Source organism: Bidens hawaiensis, unplaced genomic scaffold, assembly GCF_021521415.1.
Source record: "Bidens hawaiensis isolate Kalapana, Puna unplaced genomic scaffold, B.hawaiensis_p1.1 tig00032146_1, whole genome shotgun sequence".
Classification (NCBI taxonomy): domain Eukaryota; kingdom Viridiplantae; phylum Streptophyta; class Magnoliopsida; order Asterales; family Asteraceae; genus Bidens; species Bidens hawaiensis.
This window is the reverse complement of record NW_027495463.1, coordinates 55,565-70,568: the sequence shown is the minus strand read 5'-3', so window position 1 is coordinate 70,568 and position 15,004 is coordinate 55,565. Positions and strand designations below refer to the sequence as shown.

The following is a 15,004-nucleotide window of genomic DNA, read 5'->3' as shown; positions in this document are numbered from 1 at the left end:
AACAATTGTGTGTAATTTTGGTGTGAAGGATGTAATAAGGCGTGCTATGTACTTATTGCTCGGTCTAGCTACTTGCTAGATTTATGTATTTCTTAATTAAAGTGGCCATTAGAAAAAAGAGAAGACAAAGTGATATAGTGGTAGGGATGAAAAAAAAGCCTGAGGCTGACGGATATACGCGAAACATATAGGAGGGGTACACCCGGAACCCGACGAGTATGAGTCGCGTATGAGATTAAGATTTACACTTTTTTGTGGGTATGGGATTAAACAATACCCGGCCTGATTACCCAAAACCATATACCCGTTCACCACGAGACATATACCCGAATCATATACTTAAAAAAATTTGAAATTTGAAATTTTATTTTCCTTTAATTCTTGTCTTTCTTCATTTTAACAGGTTCATATATGTATAAAAAATATTTATTTTTCTTATGGAATAAGTAGTTATTAATAATTATTTATATTTTGTAAGTTGTGAAATACATATATAAAATTTTTATAATAATATTTATTTATTTATAGTATGTAGTGCATGTATGATATTTTAATTTGTAAGAGTTGTTAAATAAATAAAAAGGTATAAAAAATTAAAATGATGAAAGAATGTATATGAAAATCTTAATGGGTATTTAACCGAACCATGCCTGACTAGTAACGGGTTGTATATGAGACACAATTTACAAACATGAATGGCATTGAAATTACCAATATTCGGCTAGAACCCCACCCATTGTCATTGCTATACAAAGTGAGAGAAATAGTGTCATGTTATCATCTGATCTGTAGGTAGTATTATTATTAGTGAAAGTTGTGACAAGGAATGTGCGCATGTGTCTCTACACAATTCAATGGTCGGCAATTAAACCATTTTTAATTTTATAAAAAGTCAACTTCCAATCACAACTTTGTATTCTTCCACATTTTATATCATAGCTTCTTAAATCATTAACATACTTCATTTAAGATGCTTCATTTCTAAATATAGCATTTAACAATTGTAACAGTTGTAATATTTATATACAACCATACATTTATTTAGTTTCTTCATGTTAACTCATCTATTAACTGGATTTTACTCATAGCACTTTATCACATATATGATTTCATTACTAATAAACATACCAACTAGGGTGTAAATCATGTTGGTTGACAGACTAAATAGTTTTGGGCAGAGCTGGCTGGAGGGTTGGGCAACCCAGGTGACCAGCCGGGGCACTTAATTTTTGAGGGCACAAATTTTTTTTATATATTTTTAATTTTTTTTAATAAAATAGGTACAAATCTTAATCCTCTTATTAGATATTGTGCCATATTTATTTTTACCCATAACCCATTTGAGATACTGGGCCTACGAGTGTTTTTATTTCGTTACCCGTTAGGGCCTAAGGGCTCTTTTATTTCAGCTCGATCGAGGCATTTAAATTCTCAGAAACGGCCCTAGTTTTATGCTAATGAGTTAAATAAGTAAAATCAAATACGATCTATATATTTATCTGTGTTAAAAACATAAATACTACCCAACATTCACTTAAAGTTGTGTTGTGTTCTTTGTCTATCTTACCTTGTTGTCATGCTCTCAAGAATATAAAAAATGCTCACATAAACCCGACACACACTCTCTCCTTACGTATATAATTATTTGAATAAGTTCTAACATGCATAGATATTTAAATAATTGTCAAGTTCTAACATGCATATATCTATTTTTTATTATGACTTTCTAAAACAATATATTCCCATATTTTTAAACATTTTCAACTTTAAAAATAATCTTAATAAACATGCCAACTTTAGTAATAACAAGTTTGGAAAAAGTTGGACTTCATTTATATTGATTTTTATTGTAATTATTGGTTAATTAATGCTAAATATTCATTAAACATCTCACACTTGTGGTCTAATGGTAAGAAGACTTGGTTCTTCAGTAAATACCCAAGTTTAATTCTTACTTGTGTTACTTTGAGTGGATATTGGCAATGAAGGATTTGAGCTAGGCCTTGCTAGGTTGTCAATTCGGATCCCGAGCCCACCCAGGTTTACCATATGTTACGCAAAAGAGTTCTGCTCTTGTGGCGGCACAACAAGTGTCAAGTGATAGCCAGCGGTATGGTTTCCTTGGGAACGCCCAAGGCAAACTCTTAAACCAGCGCGGACCCAGTTAAGATAACATAGTTTAATAAGAGTGGGGCAATGAGGCTCTTTAAATTGAAGAGTGCAATGATTTAACACAAAAAAAAGTCACCATTCTAAAAATAGAATATATTCAAAATATAAAACAATAAATAATAATAATAATAATAACAATAATAATAATAATAATAATAATATAAAGGAAGTTGGTATATATGCTTATCCCTCCTTTCTATAACCCACACACTTCATCAACTTTTCATCTTTGCATCTCCTATGCAAAACTAAATTTAAAATAATAAACAACCATGGCTTCTTCTTCTTCTTCAAGTTGCAGTTTCATCTTCTATGCTTTATTAATTATACAAGTATGCTTGCTACTTTCTATACTCTTTCCTTTTATATATCATTCATCCTTCAATCTAGGGGTGTTCTTCGGGTTTTTTTTCAGGTTTTTCGGGCTTTTGGCTGGAAAAAAGTGACCTAATAACCGACCCATTTAAAGTTCAGTTGGTCGGGTTTGGGTTGGTTCAATATGGGTTGTTCAATTTTCGGGTTTAGATGCAAAATGACAAAAAAAAAAGAATTTTTCTTTTACTTTTTCTTTCTTTCTTTCTTCTTTTTTTTTTTTACATAATTTCATCAAAATTTATCATGCTACTAAACATTGTTTAACAATATGATAAATATGATATGATAACATGCAAAAGTCTCAAACTTAATATTTCAAATACCAAATACTTCGAGCCAAAAAGTATTTATAAAAAAGACAATAACTGTTCAGGTACTTTTTTCAGGTTTCGGGTTTTTTTTTCGGGTTGTTCAGTTTTTTTACTTGGAAAAAGTAACCCTAATCTTTATAGCCAACCATTTAAGGTTCGGATTGTTCGGTTCATGTTTGATTCGGGTTTCAGGTAAAATTGACAGCCCTAATTTGGTCATAAGAAAATCGATTTGAATTCATTAAAACATAAATTTTTAACGATCTTGGTTTGACGCATGAATGAACTTGTTTATGATTAACTTGATTTAAATCTAATATTTCGACGAATGACAGTTTTGCAGTGCACGTGAAATCGTCGACAAAGGACAAAACAACAACCAGAAGGACGAAAATCATATAAACATTTACGGGAAGAACGATATTAATGATTTAGACCCGGCTTTAAATGTGTTCTTTCATGTACATGATTTATATTTAGGCAAAAAAATGCCAATTTATTTCGCGGTCAACGATCCTTCGACAACTCCTAGGTTGTTAACACGAGAAAAATCCGATTCGATACCATTTTCGTCCCAAAAACTCGCCTACCTTCTCGAGCTTATATCGCTAGCCGAGGGCTCGCCACAAGCCTTAGCCATGGAACAAACACTTAAACAATGTGAGCTTGAGGCCACCCCTGGTGAGACAAGGTTTTGTGCCAGCTCATTAGAGTCAATGCTTGACTTGACACATGGCACATTGGGTATGGTCAAACTAAAGGCGTTGACCACCAATATTCATAATATGTCAAATACTAATTTGCAAGAGTACACCTTTTTAAATGAGCCTTTGGAGATTGATGTTAATGATATGGTGGCTTGTCACACTATGGCTTATCCTTATACTGTTTATTATTGTCATGGTCAAAAGGGGTATAATAGGGTTTTTGAGATTTCTTTAGGGGGTGAAAATGGAAATATAGTGGACGCAATCGCTGTCTGCCACATGGACACTTCCCAATGGGATAGTGACCACGTGGCGTTTCGTGTGCTCGGAGGCCAGCCTGGTAGCTCGCCGGTGTGTCATTTTCTCCCTGCTGATAATATTGTGTGGATACCGTCACCGTAGACCAATAACCGAGTGTTTTATGTTATATAAATCGATCAGAAATCATGTTTATATGTGTTTGATATGTAGACCTATAGGTAGTGATTTTATGACCTATTAACAATATTTTGTTTTATTATTTGAGTTTCAAGGTTATAATTTGTGTAACATATTACTATGCTGTAAAATACATATATAACTTTATAGTTTATAATGTAACATATGTGAGAAAGGTAAAGTTGTTGCACTACTAAGGTTAAAAGACATATAACTAACAATTGGATATTAAACAAATAACTATAAAGTTCGAAAATTTAAATATCACAAAATACTAAACATTCATAACATATATCAAATGATTTCATGCGAATGCTGCTTTGTTTATGTCACGCTTTTCATAATCGGACCAGACAAGTTACGAAAGATACAACTCAACGGGTTTACCTGAAATTAGTTGGTAGATCACAATATCACATGATCCTTAAAGTTGTCAGCCAGTTCGAAGGTAGTTGGGCTCATGATCGTTGAGGGGTAAAAATTGACATATGATGGATATCCCACTTGACGCTTGTAACGTTTGTAACTAGGTGGAACCTCTAGCTTCAAGTCGAAACCCGCTTCCCTTCCAACATGTTTTACACAATCCAACATGTTCTACAATATTAGAGGATGATTCTATAAAAAAAACTAAAAGTTGATGAAAGTATAAGCACAAATCATAAACTAACCTAAAAACAAAAAGAGTCTCGGATAATCAACAAGAACCAGGAAACTAACCAACTAAAATTGATGATTCGAAGCACAATTAGTGGGGCAAACGAGACGAGTCACTCGCGAGCTACTCGAGGAACGGCTCGTGAAAAATTCTGATCGAGCCGAGCTTAAACGAGCATGAACCTGAGCTCGAGCCTAAAAATAAGCTCACTAAATAAACGAGCTCGAGCCCAAGCTTCGCTTATCCGGCTCGAGCCGGCTTGCAAGCCTAAACAAGCCTATTGTTTATTTAATCTTTGTAATATATATTAAATAATTATTATTTATTATATAAAATGTAAAAAAATTACATTAAAAATTTTGTAATTATACTTTTCGAAAAATAAACTTCCTAATATAAGCTTAAATAATTGAATTTAAATAATTTAATTCTACGCTGGAGGGCCTTGGGCCACTAAACAATTGGGGCCCATTACTTCATTAGATTAATAATACTGTAGTTATGCTGGGCCACTTTTTCTATGGGCTGAATCATTATCTTAATATTTGTTCAATGTTATTAACTTATTATTACTGCTAAGTGCTAACAAGTCAAATTTAGCAATTAACCTCTTGCTAAATACAAAACCTGTCTTGAAATGGTGTATAGCACACTTAAGTGTTAAAAAATTACCTAAAAATATTACACATATTTTTTATCCAATGAAATCATAATACAAAACTGGATTAAAAATCTTAAACGCATGAGAAATTGTTTTCTGATTATGTTCTAAGATGTTTTAATAAAGTTACAATATTTCTTATTATGTATAAATATTCTTTAACTTTATATCTAGACATTTTAATATATCAAACAATAAAGTATGATCAAATAATAAGACTTTTTTTTAATAATTCCATAAATATAGCTAGGTAGTTAACAGTTAACTTAAAGCAACAGAAGTAATAATTCCATAAATATAGCTAACTAGTTAACACTAAATGATTAATATTAAATATTTATTCACTTTAAATGGCACAATTCAAGTCAAATATGTTTTGGACATTGTCTCTTAAGTCTTAACTCTCTTATCTCATCAAGACATTGAACATAACTAGAACTCCAAAAGATCGAGTTCAAACATACATGCATGCATTAATTACTCAATATATTGGTTTAATGTTCTGAAAATCAGGTCAATCATAATTTGACCTTTACCAATTCACCTAGATGATGAGTTTTAAAATCAAGAATTCAAGACAATGTCATTTTTAATTTACAAGTTATTGAAAATACACAATCTTAAAATTAAAAATCCAAATCATGAAATCAACATGATGCACATTAACATGGAAAAATTTTTAAAATGTCCATTTTTACCATGAGGGTCTACAAAATGTCCACCAAAATCTATAAATTTCTTAATTGTGCATTATAAACACCGACTATTTGTCCATGTCAGCTGACAGTTTTTCTAATGCTATAACAACAAACTATATCTGATAGATGCAAGTTATAATGATCGTTTCCATTTTTATTTAACACATGTAAGTATGTAACTCGAAGTTAATTCATATATTTTTTCTATTATAAATTCTTAAAAGGTGACACAATGATATTATACTATGCTACTAGAGTTATAAATAATGTTCAAATCAGCAACCAAAACTATTCAAGATAATGTTGACAAGAAAATAATCTAAAAGAAAATTCAAAATTTGAAAGAGATTATATGTTAGTTATAAAAAGAAAAAAATCCGGAATTTTTGTAATTAATTTATTTTATTTTTATTTTTATTATTTGTTGTTAAAAAGATTAAAGCGGATTATACAAACATATTTGAAATTCAAAAACTACTCATTTTTCTCACCACCTACTTATATACCTCAACCCTAATTATTATTTCTATTGTTAATCAAAAACTTCATTTTTACCATGAGAACACCATTATCAATCGCGGCTGACAACCGGTACCACTCCGCCACAACCGTCGAAACCCTAGACAAATCCTCCCACAAGGCAAATCTCCCACCATCCCACCACCTTTCCCATGGGCCACAAACCACCGAGCCACAATCCACAGCCTTAAACACCTAACCGAATCCGGCATCACCGCCATCTCAGGCGACGTCCAATGCAAGCGTTGCAACCGACAATACCAAATTGAACACGATGTTAAGTCAAAGTTCATGGAGATCTCATGCTACGTAAAAGAAAATAAATATAAGTTAAATGATAGAGCTCCACCTTCATGGCTAAACCCAATTTTACCGAGTTGTCGATTTTGTGCACAAGAGAATTGTGTTAAGCCGATAATGGCTGCGAACAAGAAATCGATAAATTGGTTGTTTTTGCTTCTAGGGCAAATGCTTGGGTGTTGTACTTTGGCTCAACTGAAGTATTTTTGTAAGCATACTAGGAATCATCGAACCGGAGCTAAGGATCGGGTTCTTTTCTTGACGTATTTAGGGTTGTGCAAGCAACTAGAACCGAATGGACCGTTTGATCGGTTGTGACAAGTTGATTGTTAGTAAGTTATTGTTATGTTTTGGGACTTTTGGTTTTGTTGATGGTTAGTATGTTATGATAACAATGTTTTTCTTAAGATTGGTACTCATATTAATCTTGGTTTTGAATATATGGATTTTTAGTGTTTTTTCTTATTTATGTTATGTTGATCAATAAAAAAAAAATCTTTTTTTGTTGTTTATTTATTATTTTTTTTTGTCATTTGAGTATAACACATTAACACCTTCTGTTAAGTGAGTTGATGGAAATCGCATTTTAAACATTTTATAATTTTATTATAATTTATATTCAAACTAGATTTTAGACTGCGGCAGGGATGTTAAGCTTAGAAGGGATGGTATTAGTTAACTAATATTGAGTTAAGCTGCCACAGTTGATATGTAGTTGATATGTGGTGGTTTTCGCTTCAAGCTTTATTCACGGCATGCTATTCAGTTATATGTTGTATTGGCTGGAGAAAAGTTTTTACAAACGTCTTGCTCTGGGTTTTGAAGAACGTACCATCAACATTCGAAAATCAAAACGCTAACACAAACACAAACACAAAGGAAGCAGTTTCCCTTAACCAAAATATTTGTAAGCATCCTTAGCCAAGGCTATCTTTAGATAGAAAAAAAGCATAAGTTGCATCTTTGTTAAGAGTCTCTGTGTTGGGAGATGTGTTGTTACTTAGCATATGGTTTGCCAAAACATATGCTTGCTTCAAATATCAACATCTTGATTCCTTTTGTCACAGTCACCTGCAAAAGTTTTTTTTGTTACTATTCTAGACATGTTACTTTGAGATGGTTGTGTATACTAAATTACTAACCTTGTGACTGCTGCAGTGGCCTTTTTGATATTAAGGCCTTCAGATGGCGCACCATCTTCATAGCTTAGACCGAATATTTATCAAAATCTCCTTGTTACACAACAATTTAGGTGGTAATCGAGTGTAATTACCTAAGGCTCAGATCTCCGCCATGGCTGCAAATAGGTTGCCACGCCAATAGCGGGGCATCATCATAACCTAAAACATAAGGCTTGCCAATGCGCGTCTTCCCTGCATATGTCGTTCATTCAAGGAGTTTAACTTCCCTTTGAAGATCATTAATTAAATATTCAAAACGCAGGGATATTAAGAATTTTTTTTTCTTATTTAGATATCTGAATCCCTGGGGTTACTTAATTCAACAAATAATTGAAGTAATGGTGAAAATGTGAGTGAAAACAAATCGTGAAAATAGTTTTCATTCAAGTTCTCAAAAGTCAGGCGACACCAAAAAAAGATTAGTTACAGATAACTAACCTTGGAAGTGATGAAGCTGATATTACAACGCAAAATAACAAACCAAGACCTGCATCCAAACATGACACCCAGTTATTTCAATACAAAACAATTAGCACGTCATTCACTTAATAAAGCGAAAATGACATCCAAATGACAACTACAGCCAAACGAACAACTAAAATTAGCTAGAAAAAGTATCACTTGGGACTTTTCTTTAAACACCTGATGAGGACCGGACAAACTGAAATTTTATATAACTTACTATAAAACGATTACAATAAAGTGGCAGGCAAACGGGCAACAAGCTGCGCCGCAACTCCCTTTTGAACAGCAAAGCCAATCCTGCTAAAAACGAAGCTTTGGGACCTAGAAGCTGAAGAGGTTCCGTGTACGAACCTATTGAAGGGAGGTCTACTTTACGACCAGCTGATATTCTTGTGTTCGGGTGGGCAGGGGGGAAACACGCCTGTGTGGATCTTACAGGAGTGTCTCCTCTTGTTGGGCTCAGGGACCGTGGGTTTGTTGTGGGTCAGGCTACGTTGAAGGCTGAATCGGGCAAAGTTGTTAAACACGAGAAAGCTTGTTTAGATAATCAACATGTCTTTCTACCATTTGCCTTTGATACATTTGGGTTTCTGGCTCTAGAGGCTGTGAAATTTTTGAGTAGGGTTCAGCGCGTCGTATACGGAAACTGAAATTCAATTTGTAACTCTCATCTCTTCACACAGACTGATTTCTCTTTATCTAAAACATTATTCCATTCATCAAAAATCTAATGCATATACTATGTTATTTTACTTTTCAGATACCTAAAATAAATGTTAAAAAAATTTGCAAATGCCTTCATCGGATTCTAAGATTACCATCCCGACGCTTAGTAGTCTACGAACTTAAACTGCCACCGCCATTAGCTACGGCAGCCACTGACAGATCTCCCGCCGCCTAGGTTTAAAAATGGAAAGTAGTAATCAGAATACATGCGGCCGAAAACATAACCGTCTTATTTCTTGCATAACCATATGCAACCAAATGTCGCCGGTCTCCGCCACAGCCGTCGCCTAGGGTTTTAATATAGAACCCGGCAACAGCCGTCACATCGTCGTCGCCTAGGGTTTACAAAATGAAACCCGGCAACAGACGATTCAGAGCCGTAACATGCACCACGACACACCGCCGGTAATCACCAACCAAATTACCGGAAGTTGAAGACGATGGTGGTCGCCGATTGGCCGTAGATCACTGGTGAAGCCAAGAGAGAGGGTAGGTCGGTAGGATATAAAGAGAGAGAGAGAGAGAGGAGATGATATCACTATATCAGGGTATGTGAATAATAACCGAATACGTGTAAAATGCTTCATCGCTACGTGTAACAATCTAACAACAATAAGAAATGTACAATATATGATGCATGAAGAACAACAAACCGAAGCACTAAATTGAAGAAACAGTAAAAAGCTCTCAGAACAGTAAAAAGCACTAAATTTCATTTTTTTTTTGGGATTTATTAGAAACGAGTTATTTCGGCTTAAAACCAAACCGAAGTTTACAAATTTTGGTTCTGCTTTGCCAGTTTTAAATTCAGTTAGGTTTTAATCGATAAAATCCCCAACCAAGAAATCCGAAACCTAAAATCCGTCTAATAATCCTACTTAGGTTTTGTCATTTTCTTGGAATGGCTAAATTTATTAAGCGAAACCCCGACTAGCAACGAACTAGTCAGAATACCAATGTTTTAAAAGCCGTTATTTTACTCGTACCACAATATACCGGGAGGTTCAACCGGTTTGAATAGTTTACTTGTAATTTCATATAAATACAATTTCAACTCGAAAAATAACCCAAAAGTATATTAATAAAAATCACACTTGAACCAAAATATCACACATGAACAATTGTCGAATCAGATAGAAAGTTTCTACTTTCTATACAGCATTATCTCAGCAACAAAAGATGTAAATAAACCAACATTGGATTTGCATGATACAAAATTTGTTGATCAACGAATCGTCCTTTACTGTATTTACTCTTTTAAATTTTACCCGTCATGTTATAAAGTCCTTTTTAAAAAAATATGAGCTGCAAAAAATCTCAAAATATCTTGGATATAAAACCGGTTTGCTGGTTTAAACCGATATTTTTAGAAAAACCGGCGGTACAATGTTTTAGAAAACCGATAAAAAATACCGGGCTCTAAATACTGACCGTTTTACAAAAATCTGGTATTATTGCAGAATACAACAAAGAAAAAAAAATCTAACGCTATAAAACGACCGAGAAACCTCACGTAAAAACATTCTTGAAGGACCCGAAACAAAAACACGAAACAACCCGAATACCCGCTGCACTGTACCACAAACAAAAGCTAACATTTTTGTCATTTTTAAATTATTAAACATAAAGAGGAAGCTTCAAGAGCTGATTGGAATCAGCATGGATCATCAATCTCGTCATAAATCACACATATAATTAATTAATTAATTAATTAATTAATAACAAGTTGATCCTCTGTAATCAATCAATTTGATCAAAATTGTGTTTTTTTTAAATATTTCATTGGCAATTGATTTAATTTGAGATTTTATGTTTGGAAGGATGAAGAAGGTGAAACAGAGGCAGTGATAATAGGGGGTATGGTGTTGGATATTCATGCCACTCCTTCTATTCATCCAAACCCTAGAACTACAGCTCCTGGCAAGGTATTAATTAGGACTGGCAAACGGGTCGGGTGGGTTTGGGTTGGAATGGGTTAGGGTCGGAACGGGTCGATTCAAAAAGGGTCATTTGGGTTTGGGTCGAAAGGGGTCAGGTTAGACTGGGTTATGGTCGGAACAGGTCGAATAAAAAAAGAGGTATTTTGGTTTAGGTTGAAGGGGTTGGGTTAGCACAGGTTTCGGGTCAAAACAGGTTGGTTTAAAAATTGTTTTTTTTTTTGTTTTTTTTTTATATTACTGTACATTTCAGCTTGGACTGGCAAACGGGTCAGGTCGGGTGGGTTTGGGTCATGGGTCAAAACGGGTTAGGGTCGGAATGGGTCGATTAAAAATGGGTTAATTTTGTTTGTCGTTGTTGGTTTGGGTCGAAAAGGGTCGGGCTAGAATGGGTTTGGGTTGTAATGGGTTTCGGGTCAACGGGCTGGTTTAAAATATGGTATTTTTGAAATTGCTTTACATTTGAGCTAGGACTGGTAAACGGGGCGGGGCGGATTCGGCAATACGGGCTAGGGTTGGAACAGGTCGATTCATAAAGGGTTAAATTGGTTCGGGTCGGGCCGGGATCGGGTCAAAACGGGTTGGTTTAAAAAAATGTTTTTTTTTTAAATTACTGGAACATTACGTGTGTTTAAATGCTGGTTGCGTCTGCAGAGCCGGTTACGCGTACTGGGCCGAGAAACGCGCGTCCAAACATTGATCTCTTATAGTTGTTATTATGATATTATGCGTTATAATATGCGCTTTCAGTTAGAAATTCGGTAATAACTCAGTAGAAAAGATTCAAGTTCAAACCCTATTTTTCAAATGTTTCTTCTTATAATAATTAGTTCAAATGCACATCCAAACACCCCAAAATAGACTCAATTTGTGTACTGTAATCAGGTGCAATATGCAGCAGGTGGTGTAGCAAGGAACATTGCTGAGTGTGTATCAAAACTTGGAACAAAGCCTTACATGATAAGTGCATTAGGATTAGACATGCCAGGTCAGCATTATTATTATTATTATTGTTATTATTAATATAATATTAGAATTTATTTAACAGGGAATTTGCTGCTGGAATACTGGAAGTCTGCAGGATTATCATTAGACGGTAGACTTGTTTTTAACCTTAAAAAAAAAAACATTTAATGTTTATATAAATATAATGTTGTGTTTTTATTTATTTAAGGCATTCGAACGGGCCATGAGATTGAGACTCCGGTTGTATCTATCATCTTTGATACCGAAGGAGAACCGGCTGCTGGTGTTGCAAGTGTTGAATCAGTTGTAAGTATATTTTCAAAACCGTATGTATGTCGCAGATATATTTGTATTTTTTTTAACTTCTTGTTTTTTATAGGAACGGTGTTGCATATATATTTGTATTTTTTTTAACTTGTTTTTTATAGGAACGGTTTCTTACACCCGAATGGATTGTACAATTTAAATCCAATATAGCATCGGCTCCTATCGTGATGGTTGATGCAAACTTAAGTCCACCGGCTCTCAAAACGTCTTGTCAGTGTACGCACACTTAAAATAAATAAAAAATAATAATAAAAAAAATAAATTTTATAATATATATTTTTTTTGAATCTTGTACTTGCAGTGGCAGCAGAGGTTGGTACTGCAGTGTGGTTCGAGCCGGTATCTGTAGCAAAGTCAAAAAGAATCGCTTCCGTTGCGAAGTATGTGAGTTTCTTATTCAAATACTCATTTTTCAAAATTTTTAGCATGAAAAAAAAATTATAAACATGGCCAGTTTCTTGTGTATAAAGAATTGTTTGGTTAGAGGTCGCAATTATGACCAAGTTATTATTAATTAGTTGATTCAGATTATGTTTTTAAAATCGCAAAAATAGCATAGAAGGAAATGAGTCAAATCGGTCAAAAGTTGCCTAAAATGCATTTTGATTGCATAAATGATAAACGTCATAAATCATTTTATTCAACTAGTTTGATTATTTGGAAATATTAAAGGTTGTGATCATATTTTACTCGCTAATATTAGGGGTGCGTGTGAAATCGAAAAAACCGATCCTAACAAAAACTAACGATTTGATTGTTTTTTGATTTTTTAAAAAACCGAATTTTTGGTTCGTTTTGGTTTTGCATGTGAATAAAACGGAAAAAAAAACGAACCGAATCTATGGATTTTAATTTTTTATATTGAATTTGAACTAATTTATAAGACTGTAACGGATATTTTAGCCCAAATGTATAATAATTAAGTAATTATTAATTAACCAAAATATTTAGGCCCAAATTCATTATTTCGGATCAATTTTTTCCGGCCCAAAAAATTTAAGCCCAAGTGGCAAAACCGAACAGAACCCAAACCATAAACTGAAGAACCCGAAAGCGAATGGTTTCCAAAAACTAAAAAAACCGAATTTTTGGTTTTTTGTTCGGTTTGACCTCTTACTCAACCTGTCCGTTTTGCCACCTCTAGTTTCATTCTGTTTATATAATCTTTTATGTTGACACAAAAATCGTTACAGGTAACGTTTACTTCGCCTAACGAAGACGAGTTAATCTCCATGGCAAATTCTCTATCTTCCAAACAAAAATTTCCACCGGTTAAAAGAAACAATAACACGACAATATCGTCACTATTTCAACAACTAAAACCTGCAATATGGGTTTTACTTGAATCCGGGATTCAAGTGGTTATTCTAACTCTCGGGTCAAAAGGTGTATTATTATGCTCGAAAGGACGGTTTGACTTTCGACATATCGGGCCGAAACGAAACAACCGGTCACATTATATCGGGAAAATGTTATATGAGACCATAAGTCAACTCTGCCCGTCTGACCGGTTTTTTAGTGCGTTACGGCTTGAAAAAGGGGCTAGTGTGAGCCCGTATGTGGTGCATTTTCCGGCTGTGGAATGTGAGTCGGTGGTGAGGTTGACGGGTGCAGGTGATTGTTTGGTTGGTGGGGCGGTTGCTGCGATTTGTGCAGGGTTGGATGTTATGCAGAGTGTGGCGGTTGGGATTGCGGCTGCTAAAGGTGCGGTTGAGGCCGAGGCGAATGTGCCTAGTGGTTATAAGTTGGATCAAATTGCAGGTATGCTTTAGAAGTGTTTTTTTTTTGTTTTGGTTTTTTTTTTTTAAATAAAACTGTATTTAATGTTTGATTTTATGATGCAGCTGATGCAAGAACAGTGTACTTAGGTGCCAAGGTTGTTTTTGGTAATTCAAAGTTGTAAAACATTGTCATCAAGGGTTTCTTAATCATCAAATAATTTTTATTTTTTATTTTTTTTTAATAATTATTTTTTTTGCTATTATTGAACATTTGTTTGGTTGTTAATCAGTTATTACGCGGAAGCAAATGTTATGTAGTGAAATTTAATCGCATATGCTATTCGGTTATTTGAAACTTTTAACGATTTGTCTTGTGACATCGATTCGGGTTGCCGTAAGTCTGATACACTTTTGGTGTGTTATTGTGGATTTAGGGGTGTAAACCGTAAACGAGCCCAGCTCGTTTCAAGCTCTATGTCTATAGTTTGACAGCTTGGTCGACGAGTAATTTTGAAGCTCGGGTTCAACTTATTTACCTCATTTGTTATGTATTAATTATTAGTGTGTTAAACGCTTGTTCGTCGTTAAAGTGTTTGAAATTGGGAAAAGAAGTTCATGCAAGAATATTGAAACAAATGATTAACTTGAATTTGAATCCTTTTGTTAGTAGTGGGATTGATGATGTTTACTGCAAATGCGGTAACATGAAGGACGCAGAATCCGTATATTCACAAACTGGTAGCGAAAATGTGTTTTCCGACACGCTGTTGATCTTAGGTTATTGTTCACAACAAAACATGTCACACGCGGGACGGGTGTTTGACTCGTTAAAGTCAAAGAAT

General features: G+C 34.3%; 3 protein-coding genes across 3 annotated transcripts; all 3 read left to right on the top strand.

The window, feature by feature from the left end:
* Positions 1–2,400: 2,400 nt before the first annotated feature.
* LOC143583135 (BURP domain-containing protein BNM2A-like) lies at positions 2,401–3,967 on the top strand. The gene is made up of 2 exons (XM_077065529.1): positions 2,401–2,504; positions 3,194–3,967. The coding sequence occupies exons 1-2, from the start codon at positions 2,445–2,447 to the stop codon at positions 3,965–3,967; spliced, it is 834 nt and encodes a 277-aa protein (XP_076921644.1). The 5' UTR covers positions 2,401–2,444.
* A 2,647-nt stretch (positions 3,968–6,614) lies between these two features.
* LOC143583139 (uncharacterized) lies at positions 6,615–7,180 on the top strand (the record flags this gene model as incomplete). The annotated part of the gene is made up of 1 exon (XM_077065531.1): positions 6,615–7,180. A coding segment is annotated over one exon (543 nt), but the record flags the coding sequence as incomplete, so codon positions are not given.
* Positions 7,181–11,030: 3,850 nt separating this feature from the next.
* On the top strand, positions 11,031–14,378 carry LOC143583134 (pseudouridine kinase-like). Its single transcript, XM_077065527.1, has 8 exons — positions 11,031–11,136; positions 12,034–12,136; positions 12,197–12,244; positions 12,323–12,420; positions 12,543–12,657; positions 12,743–12,825; positions 13,635–14,202; positions 14,286–14,378. The coding sequence occupies exons 1-8, from the start codon at positions 11,071–11,073 to the stop codon at positions 14,342–14,344; spliced, it is 1,140 nt and encodes a 379-aa protein (XP_076921642.1). The 5' UTR covers positions 11,031–11,070; the 3' UTR covers positions 14,345–14,378.
* The last annotated feature ends 626 nt before the right edge of the window (positions 14,379–15,004 follow it).

Excerpts from the sequence above, each read along its gene's own strand:
- LOC143583135 (XM_077065529.1), top strand. The coding sequence starts at position 2,445 with ATGGCTTCTTCTTCTTCTTCAAGTTGCAGTTTCATCTTCTATGCTTTA. Across the intron at positions 2,505-3,193 it reads ATGCTTTATTAATTATACAA|TTTTGCAGTGCACGTGAAAT; the intron begins GTATGCTTGCTA and ends GACGAATGACAG.
- LOC143583134 (XM_077065527.1), top strand. The coding sequence starts at position 11,071 with ATGGTGTTGGATATTCATGCCACTCCTTCTATTCATCCAAACCCTAGA. Across the intron at positions 11,137-12,033 it reads GAACTACAGCTCCTGGCAAG|GTGCAATATGCAGCAGGTGG; the intron begins GTATTAATTAGG and ends TACTGTAATCAG. Across the intron at positions 12,245-12,322 it reads TGCAGGATTATCATTAGACG|GCATTCGAACGGGCCATGAG; the intron begins GTAGACTTGTTT and ends TATTTATTTAAG.